The sequence below is a fragment of the Hypomesus nipponensis genome, chromosome 21 (genome assembly GCF_054491055.1).
Source record: "Hypomesus nipponensis isolate SF chromosome 21, ASM5449105v1, whole genome shotgun sequence".
Lineage (NCBI taxonomy): Eukaryota > Metazoa > Chordata > Actinopteri > Osmeriformes > Osmeridae > Hypomesus > Hypomesus nipponensis.
The window spans coordinates 15,408,768-15,419,118 of NC_140381.1; the positions used below are offsets into that span (position 1 = coordinate 15,408,768).

The following is a 10,351-nucleotide window of genomic DNA, read 5'->3' on the forward strand; positions in this document are numbered from 1 at the left end:
CACTACACCAGAGTGATAACATCTCTTTTTAAGAGTTAAATACAACTCTGGACAGTGTTTCTATAACACTACACCAGAGTGATAATATCCTTTTAAAGAGTTAAATACAACTCTGGACAGTGTTTCTATAACATTACACCAGAGTGATAATATCCCTTTTTAGAGTTCAACACAATTCTGGACAGTGTTTCTTTAACACTACACCAGAGTGATCATATCCCTTTTTAGAGTTAAACACAACTCTGGACAGTGTTTCTATAACACTACACCAGAGTGATAATATCCACTACCCGCAACAAAAATGACTTAATACATTAAAATAAATTAATACAAGCCAAGAATGGACACTTTTCCACTTTTATTCTGTGGTTCAAGCAATCAAACAATGAGAAAGCACAATATACATGCTGTCATCTGACCCAAATCACTAAGTTTGATGACCATTTCATTTTCCTTGCTATAACAAACTCTGAATGCATGGTAATGTTCACAAAAATAATCAGTTCTTAATGGATACACAATCAAGTAGATGCATTCATTTAGTAAAAGGATTTTTGAGATTATGAAAAACACTGGGACATCATGCTTGATCTCATTGCAAACATTAAGATCAACTCTGTATTCTGTTCCATCAACCCTGAGCCAGTTAGTGCAATGCACATTGTCATTTACAATAATTTCAAGATAGTCTGCCAATTCTTTGTTGTCTTTAAGAGAAAACAAACACACAGGGCCGTATTCTTTTCTATTACATGTTAGTGTGTCCCAATGGTTTCCAATTAACATCTGGTGTTTACTGGCAAGAGATTTTGTAATATTCTTTAAATTCTTTAGACAGTTCTTGAAAAGTTTGTTTTGCTTCATATCTCATGCTCCAAGTATGCAAAAGAGGGCCTATTTTTCTAATACAAGATGGATAATGTACCATGAAATGGTATCAAAGTATGATGTGGGTACAGTTTCTTAAAAAGCTGATGATTAAGCTGATGCTTAATCAAATGCTTTAGTAACATGGTCATCCCATAAGTAATGCTTGGGGCAAAAATAATGTTCATTATTTGCAATAACATAAGCAAAAGGTTCCAGTGTGTATTCTCTGTAGTTACAATATCTCCAAATATCAGAGGTGCATTTTTTACAAGACACAGACACTGAATGGAATTCAGTCCCAAGCTTTTGTTTGGACTGTCCAAATTGACATTGGTTGGATGTTTTTTACGTTCCAGATAACCATAATCAAATGCATAGATTCGAGAGAGTAGATCTTGCTTTGATATGAAATGGTCACTTAGGTAATTGAAAAGAAGCTTAAGCTCATATTGAGCTACTCCTTCAAGCAGGTCATGCATAATGTAAAAAGAAAAATTGTGGCACACATGAAAACTGCAAATTGTTGAGAGATGAATTTCTTTTTACTCCAAAAACAGGATTGCTTGGATTTGACTCAAGGGTCTGGCAATGCATCTCAAAAGATTGTCTGCCACAAATGATTTTTCTAGGATCGTCCTCACAGAAGACATCTTGGGCATCATTCTTATTAAGCAAACATAAACGGCAGTAGTGTCGCCCACTAAAGGACTCAGAAAAGCCAAGTATAGAATGCATTCCAAGATTGTCTCCAGTTATTTGACTTATTGTACCATGCACTTTTTCAGAGGATATTGGCAAATGAATGCCATCAGTTTCTAGTTTTTTTAGGTCAGCAATCAAAGGCTCCAGAATCATATCAAAACCATATTTCTTTAAGTCTTGATAATGGAACAGAGATACTAAATGGACAGCAGAGTTCAATTTTGGTGGCAAGTTCCGCAAAACAAAATACAAAGCGCCCACCTTATGAATACAACGCTTTGAGCCGAGGGGATTAGCGGTCTCAAAGTCATCATAATATAACTGGATCTGTAAAGCATTACTGAATTTGGAGAACAGTGGATGCATCTTAAAGTAAGCCCCATCATTAAAATCCCTATAGATATCGTCACTGGTTGAGGTGTCTGCTTTGATTGTCTCAGAAATTTCAAGGTTTCCAGTATAGGGACATACATAAATGTGTCATTCACTGGAACTTGACTATACATGCCAGTTGTCCCATTACGTCTCGTGTCATACCTAACACCTAAAACAATTTCGAGAGGATCAACAATACCCCATTTCTCACCAAAGTACTTCACTCGTTTGTATTCTGAGTTTAAACCAGAAAATGGGTTTTGAAAATCTTCCAATGTTTGCTCAACTGCTGGTTTCAAAGGAACACTATCTGGAATGACTGATAGCACAGTTTGCTTAATTTGGGAATGCATTTCAGTTGCAAATTCTTCCAAATCTGAAACAATCGATGTGACTGTGTTACTGGATGCACCACTTCTCTGTATCTTTGAAACAATTGCTGCACACGTCTTTTATGTTCTCTGTATTGAGACCTTCCCCACTGTTCTCAAAATTCCCTGAATGGGATGAGTCTTGAACTACAGAACTTGACTCAGAGAAATCAAGCCTTGACGAGTCATCAGAAGGAACATTTAACTCAACAGCCAGGCTACTTACACAAGTCTGATTTACTTGATGACTACAATCTAAATGTTTACGAAATCCAGCATATCCAGCAAATTGCTTTCTACATGTTTGCTGTGAACACAAGTTTGAAACTCTTGTTGGGATAAAAACCATGTTCAAAACGTAAATGAGTAACAAGGAACTGGCTGGTTTCAAAAGTGGACTGGCATTTAAAACAAGAAAACATGCTGGATTGTTTAACCTAGTTGATTAGTTTTGCACGAAGTTCTTTAACTCTAGGCGATTCTTTGGTTTTCCCAATGTCAAGTTTATATACCGTTGTCTGCATGAAAGTGAATAAGTGAAGAAGAGCATCATCATACATCAAGTTGAAGCAAAAGTGGATTTTGAACAACTCATCAAAGGCAGAGAGGGAACCACCCGCCTGACAAGGAATGAGCTTCTGGTCAAGAGCTATGTAGTACTGGTCAATCTGGCGGGGTGATCCTCCTACAGCAAGCAGATAGGGTTGTCGACCTTTCCTCTGGCGCAGGTGTTCATCTATGCTGTTGCATGACTATATGGAGAAACAAAAGATTTTGTATTTATTATTAATAGAAATATATATATAGTGTCAGGTTTGAAAAAAAGAAGAAAAAAAAAGGCACTCATATGGAAGGCAAAAAAACATTGCATTCTAGCATTCTAATTAAACCATAGGAGAGAAGCTATGGCACATAATTGATACCTTGTGATGCACAATAATCCTGCTGGCTGCATCCACTGCACTTATCTTCAGAGCCCTCTTCACTCCAGATTGGGGTAGAAGATGAATCAGCAAAAGCAGCATAGACATATCACTGTCCCAGTCTGAAATGATGATTAATACATTGAGAATGACATCCAGACCTTTTCCAAATTGAATGTTAGGACCTGTGCATGCATTTTAGCAGAGCTGCCAACTCTAACGGTTTCGCCATGTGACACACGCATTTCAACTATTTCTCACGCCACACCTTGTAGAGAGGGACAGGGCCCACATTCACACATTCCTACTTGACATATGTTTAACACTTGCTGCAAAACCATGCATTGCGCACAGAAGAACAACACTAGGCCTATATGCAACACTAGGCCTATATGTTCCTTATAGTTACTACAGAACTTACAAGTACATTCACAGTTCAAAATTCTACAATTAAACAACTTGAATTTCTTACTGGAGCAATCTTGACTGTCTGTTTCGTTTTTTGCCTACCGAAGAAGGGAACACACAGCAGGCGTTGAATTGAGGGATGTGGCTTCACTGATGATCTTCTGCTTGAAAGTGGTGTCCCACCTTTCCAGCAGTTTTGAAGCAGTCTCGGCATCAAAGAGCAGTTTGAAGTCCTGGTTAACCTTCAAGACAAATTTTCTTAGAAAACTAAAAATCCCTCACCACAATACCCAACTCCCTCAACTAACTTAACCAGGTCATCCCAACATGTAAAAAGAAAGTTTCAGTCATTGCTCAGTTGAAACATAGCAGGGGAAAAAGAAGCGGAGCTGGTTCATGAAGGAGGACGCGAGACATTTTACGCTGCAGGGCACTCCCTCCCTAACAGGGCGGGGTACAAAGCGGGGTTATCCTGGCACATGCATCGCTAATGCGACATAGACATCAGTCTTCCTGCTGCCGCCGCCTCCCCGGCCTCCTCCCTTGGTTCTGTTTTCTGTTGCAGGGGGAATGCGTCGCTGCTCTCTAGGGATGAGCGTGGTTAATCGAATATCCGGATATCCTAAAGTAAGTTAGTATTCGAATACTTTTTTCGAATACTTATGAGCGTAGTTTAATAAAAAAAAACATTTTATTGAAAAACCGTCGCGTCGTGTTGTGAATTCTAATAGTTGTGACGTTAGAAAATGGTGAAAACCATCAAAAAAGGTAGGCTACGCCTGAGTTCTGCTGCGAGTCTCCTTTCATTTCATTTGGCGCTACAAGACGCATAGTGTCCTGGCTAAGCAGTACCTCGCAGCAACCTCAGGTTCTGCAGTCTTTTCTACGCCGGCCTGCTCGTAAATCGACTCCATACTCGCCTCTCCCCTGAGCATGTTTACATGCTAATTCTCCTGAATAAAAATGCGTATGGCTAATGCAGTTGTGGCTTATTTATTTTCTTACCAGTAGCAATGTAGAGCTAGCGTAATCGGCTGTTTATGTTTGCATTGTGTGGTGGCGCACCGTATCCTATAGGATTCCGGTTCCAAGTTAATATCCAAGTTAATATGCAATAGTTCTCCATGTGTGTCTTTCGTTTTTATTGAGGATAGTCTACCCAATGTGTTTAATTTAGTCCAATGTAGCATACTTTTTATTTCACATAATAGGCTAATCGCTTCTCCGCCAAATTAAGAGCCTACGTCTGAAGACGCAGCGTTTTTCAAAGTTGTCTTTTCGTCATGTTAATAAATTGATCTTTCATTTGTTTTCTTTATTCAACCCTTATTTAATCTAATAGCTTAACAGTCCCAATTATTGCCAGAATGTGTGGTGGTTCATGTGTTTACTGTATGCTTTGCGTCACGTCAGGCTAATTACATAACGGAACCACATTAACAAAATAGATTATCCGGATATTCGAAAATAATTTCGGATACTATTCGAATAGTGAAATCAGTTAAAATCTCCATCCCTACTGCTCTCTGCTCGGAGGTCCAGACGGTGTCTTGTTGGATGCGGCAGGGAGCGATGCGAGCAGAACCACAATGCTAAATCAAATCAAATGTACAATCATGTATTGTATAGTGTGCAATAAAGTATTAGTAAGACATACTGAGTCCTCCTGCCTGAACCACTCATCTTACCAGTCCTTTGGTGTTTAAAAACCTTGGAAAGATCTGGAGTATATCAGCGGTCTTGTTTGGGTCATGGACAAGTTAATGTCTATGCTGAAAAGTCTCTTTCATTTTTTGGAAGATCTGTGCTTCATCTGAAGAATGGGTAAGACAGGCAATGGCGTCCCTTACAGCATCTTCATCAAGCTCTTCGGGATAGGTACATCTATTTAAGGAAGGTCCAAAGCCAGGTCTCTCCCCCTTAGGGATGCTGGCATCCAGGTTTGTTCGGGTACGATGGGATATACTCCTCTGCACAGTTTTAAGGCGCCATGCAATGTAGCCAGTTCCGCCATCAGGATCGTAGAAGTGCTCCTACAGAAATAAAAGCAAACATTTGCAAGACACAATCAATGAGGTATTAAATGTGTTGGTGTTGCACAGAAGCAGATATACTAAATAGAGCCATCAAGTGTTGTAAAAAGGACTACTGGCATGACACTGAACCCAGGCAAGATGGTAGTCAGTAGGAGACCTTATTGGTTGTTGGAGAAAACTGGAAATGTGTAAGATGCTCTTTGGTTCTGGGAAGACTGTACTTTTTTATAAATGCAGTGAAACATGTTAGTTAAGTACTTACATAGCCCTTCTTTGAAAAAGTATCTTTGAATGATGGGAAAAGTGTTACAATTCCAAGAGCATATTGCTCTTTCTGCTTCTTTGTGGGGATTCTCCTTAAACGGGAACAAAGAAAACCCCACACGCCCTTAGAAATTTGACATATCCAGTCATATTTGCCACACATACCAGTACCTTAAAACAATTTGAAGCATTCCTTAAGATTCGTGGTTTACCAAATTATGTCCAGCTCTATAAATTTGTAAGATTGTTTTACATTAATCCGTTTTTTAAGTTGAGGAATTTTACATTAGAACCACATTGGTTCCTGTAAAAAAAAGAAAACTTACCCATGCATCTCAACCATGTGTCCAACAAGTATGTTGACAAGAAGTCGTCTTGTTTCACTTGCCAGGGAGGTTTTATCGTTGTACTCTGTGAGGATAACATCTCCCCCTGCTTTCTGCTTGAGGACAGCAAGGACCATCTTCAAAAACAACAATTAAAATGATATGTTTTAAGCACATTTAGTGTGTGTAACACATACAGAATGTATAAATGTATGTAAGCTTATTAGAAAAAAGTACAGGTTACCTCTTTTGCCTCAGATGCTGATTCATCTGATGTCCTGGGTCTCTTTTGAGGACGTTCTGTGCGACTAGGTGTTCTATCTTGATCACTTGAGTGGCTCGACAGCGACACAGTATCTGTGCAGGAGCTCCACCATGTATCTGAAACTGCAAGGGCTGATTAAAGGAGGCATCCACACAACTATACCAACAAGGCCATCAGACCTTCATTTTGGTCTTTGACCGTTAACATCAGGTTAGGTTTTTCGTTCAGTAATTCTTGCAGGACATCCTCTACCTCAGTTTCAGTGTCATCATATATGTGAAGCACTGTGTCAGACGGTAGGCCAAACTTACTCTGAACTGCACAGAAACATGCTAATTAAATATCTCAATGATAAGGATAATGTAAATATACAGTTAAATATGCCATTGAATGCAAATCACCTTCTTTAATGAAATCCACGTGTGTGAAGCTATCTGGAAGTCTGATTAATTTTTTGGCGTTCTCATACTTTACCTTTACTAACATCTTTAAATTCTGAAAGACAATAAATGGTTAACAATAGTTCAACTTAACTATATTAACTTAATATTGCTCCTTGAGTTGAGCCGTCTAGTTAAATCCTTAAACTATCTTCCCTCGTATTATTTTAAATCCATTGCCACCTGCAAAGTTCATCACATTTCCTTTAGAAAATGAAATGAAGTATAAAAGGAATACGTTTTTCTGAAATGGGGGGGGCTTGTCTTTTTTCAGTAAACTAAATAATATCAAATGTTTCAAGTAAATATCCAACAAAAAATTGGTTCAAGAAAACGTTTCGACTAGCAACTATGCGCGCCATTCTTAGCTTCTCATGCTAGCTAATTACCTAGGTTCCGTAGCCAGCTTAACCTAGATAGCAAACTAGACCTAGCCTAAATCGATAGGCTACTGTACTTATACAGTACATTTAAGTAGGCTAGGTCTACCATGTTATTTCACCAAAATTACTCACCCACTATTCAGTTTGAATGAATGATATGTACTACCCTTGCATTAAAATAGCTTGTGATTTAAATTCGATACATGCTCTTGTAGCTAAATCACGTGAAACGAAATGGTGTCAAGGTCTAGGCTAGCTACCCTGACTGTTAGCTCTAGCTGTTAGCAATTCTTTTTTACAATGACCTATAACTTGAATTGGTTCGGAATTTTTCCTTTCCTTTGACAAAATAATTAATTGATATAAATTACATAATCTTAATGTCGATATAACACTAGCTTGCTGATATATTTTCCAAAATTAAATCACTCACCCATGGGCTTTCTCCTGTCCTCTCGGCGCAGACTGGGCAATAAGCTGGTTTTGACCGTTTGTGTGTGACGTTCGCAAACGACATTTTTACACCACGAGTGTTACTAGCATTTTCAATCAACTCTAGTAAATGGAACTCCACAGCGCCCCTTGTGGCATATTTTAACACCACCAGTGTTGCAAGCATTTTTATCAACTCTGACATTAACACTGGTCAACTCTAGGCTATGGAGGACCAAACCTGCCATATTTAAAAATGAATGAATGAATAAATAAATGTCCACATCCATGCATTTAGACATAAATAAATGAATACATGTACTAATTAATGCACAATTGTCAATCAATATTACCTTATAATTTACATGTATTTATGTATTTATTTGTGTATTCATTTATCTATTCATTTATTTATTCATTCATGTATTCATTCATTTATTCATTCATGTGTTCATTCATGTATTCATTCATTTATTCATTCATTTATTCATTCGTTCATTCATTCCTGTATTTCTTCTTCTCAATATGTTAATGAGATGTGTCAATCAAAATAGGTAGGCGGTATTTGACACACCATTGACTAATCGTTTTCCACGCTTTGTATTCGATTATGTAGCCTTACATCCATCCTTGCTGTCATGGACAACATAGCCTACATGGACAGGCTGGCCGACCTTGTTGAAAACAAAGATTTAATTCACCATATATGATATTTGGATAAACAAACATGTTATAAAGATTTTAATACGTTAGTTGTGGGCTATCACTTAACACCCAACTTCACTACGCTGACCGGCCAACCATGTGTTTACCCCGATAAAAACGTAAACATTTAAAAATAAAAAATCCTGATTGTTGATTGTCAAACCAACATATTTGTCCTGTGTGTAAGAGCGAGATAGACAATCTGGCATATAGCCCCCAATCAAGCAGAAGAGAAATTTGTGAAGATTGACGACACAAAGTTAATCATCGAAGATGAAAAGTAGCTTAGTCCTAAATGGAGTTGTATGCCCCATAGCACATATTTTACAAAGACTACGGCAACAAAAGCCAAACGTTGCCACGTTATGTTGGGAATGGGATGCCGTTGCGACGGTTATTGTTGGAGCAACAAGTTGCCTAAATAGCCTGTAGCCTATGCCATGTTTATGTACATGTCAGCTTTACATGTAGAAAAGAAAATCTCAGAGAAGGTGAAAGGCTTGGTAACCGGCGTGGAGAAATGCGCGTCTAGTGTGAACAGCATCGCGCCATTCGTAGTATATTGTGGCGCTCCAGGGCGCTTCGCAGCCAGTGTGTCCCAGCCGTTAGCTAGATTGAATCTATGGCTCTGGATTGATTGCAATGTCTGAACATCAGTTTCCACGCCTACTGGCCTCCTCTCATTATCATATTGGGAACAATGAATGAATGAATGAATGAATAAATGAATAAATAAATAAATAAATGAATATATAAATGAATGAATAAATCAATACAAAATAAATAAATACATAAATGTAAAATATATGTAACTATTGATTGACAATTGTGCATTAATTAATATATATATTCGTTTATTTCTGTCTAAATGCATGGATGTGGACATTTATTTATTCATTCATTCATTTGTAAATATGGCAGGTTTGGTCCTCCATACTAGGCTACTTAACACTGGAAATTTAACACTACAGTTTATACTGTGTAGGCTTAGGCGGCAGCCATGTTTTGTTCCCGTCATGTTCATAAGTTCACCATTCCACAGTTCGATCGACACCAAAAATGTCGAGGAGGGCAGCCTTTAGGAGATGTGGGAATTGTGCTTTTAGCCAGATGCTCCGATTATTTTTGTGATTTGTGGAAAACTTGCAAGTGGAGTGAGACTGCGTCCCCGGGTGTACATTGTTATGACTTAGCCTCAGTGACAGACTCGGCTCGCTCACTCACTGGCAGTGTGTAAACAATATTGTTGTTCACTCAATTCTACTCCTAAAACGTCAGGGAGGGCTGCTTTTTGTAGACAAGAGTCTGCTGAAGATAGCCAGTATATAGGATCTTTCAAAACAAGCCTATTTCATTTGTCATTTTCCTGAGAAAGCGACCTACATTAGCCAGGCTAGTTTCACTCGGTCAGCGTATTTTAAGGTCTCTGACAGTCAGAATCACTGTTTACAGGCAAAGGGCGAGTTGTTGGTCTTTGGTCAGATGTGTATATTGACCAGTTTAGAGCTAAATACTCTTGCCAGAGCCTGGAATTGAGCCAAATGTTTGGAGTGACTTTGCATGGCCGGGTCTCCATCAGTTCAACACATTTGGATTTAAGTTCAAGTAATGCCACTGCATTTCACAGTCAAAACTGTAGTTTATGTCAAGTGTAGATGTAAAAAGGTTAATTTTTCACAACTGACATGGATCTTTTCTTCACTTTTACATGTCTGGAGGGTCATGCAGAGGCCTGCTCAACAAAAAATACGGAGTGTAACAGAGGATGCCCTGCAACCTTCACCCCCACCAGTTTGCCTACAGAGCGAACAGACCCACAGGAGACGCAGTGGCGGCAGCACTCCATGCCGC

The 10,351-nt window shown here is 38.6% G+C and overlaps 1 protein-coding gene across 1 annotated transcript; it reads right to left on the reverse strand.

Moving 5' to 3' along the window:
* Positions 1 to 373: 373 nt before the first annotated feature.
* Positions 374 to 7,917, reverse strand: LOC146238149 (uncharacterized). Its single transcript, XM_084686007.1, has 9 exons — positions 7,797 to 7,917; positions 6,942 to 7,035; positions 6,520 to 6,662; positions 6,276 to 6,412; positions 5,948 to 6,041; positions 5,500 to 5,682; positions 3,752 to 3,891; positions 3,242 to 3,363; positions 374 to 3,070 (listed from the first exon to the last, which is right to left on the reverse strand). The coding sequence occupies exons 1-8, from the start codon at positions 7,878 to 7,880 to the stop codon at positions 3,351 to 3,353; spliced, it is 888 nt and encodes a 295-aa protein (XP_084542133.1). The 5' UTR covers positions 7,881 to 7,917; the 3' UTR covers positions 374 to 3,070; positions 3,242 to 3,350.
* Positions 7,918 to 10,351: the final 2,434 nt, after the last annotated feature.

Bases quoted from the DNA above. Each gene is read 5' to 3' on its own strand.
- LOC146238149 (XM_084686007.1), bottom strand. From the start codon at position 7,880: ATGTCGTTTGCGAACGTCACACACAAACGGTCAAAACCAGCTTATTGC. The intron at 6,413-6,519 runs GTAACCTGTACT...TTGTTTTTGAAG, and splicing joins CAGCATCTGAGGCAAAAGAG to ATGGTCCTTGCTGTCCTCAA. The intron at 3,892-5,499 runs GTAAGGGACGCC...TTTGTCTTGAAG, and splicing joins AAGAGCTTGATGAAGATGCT to GTTAACCAGGACTTCAAACT.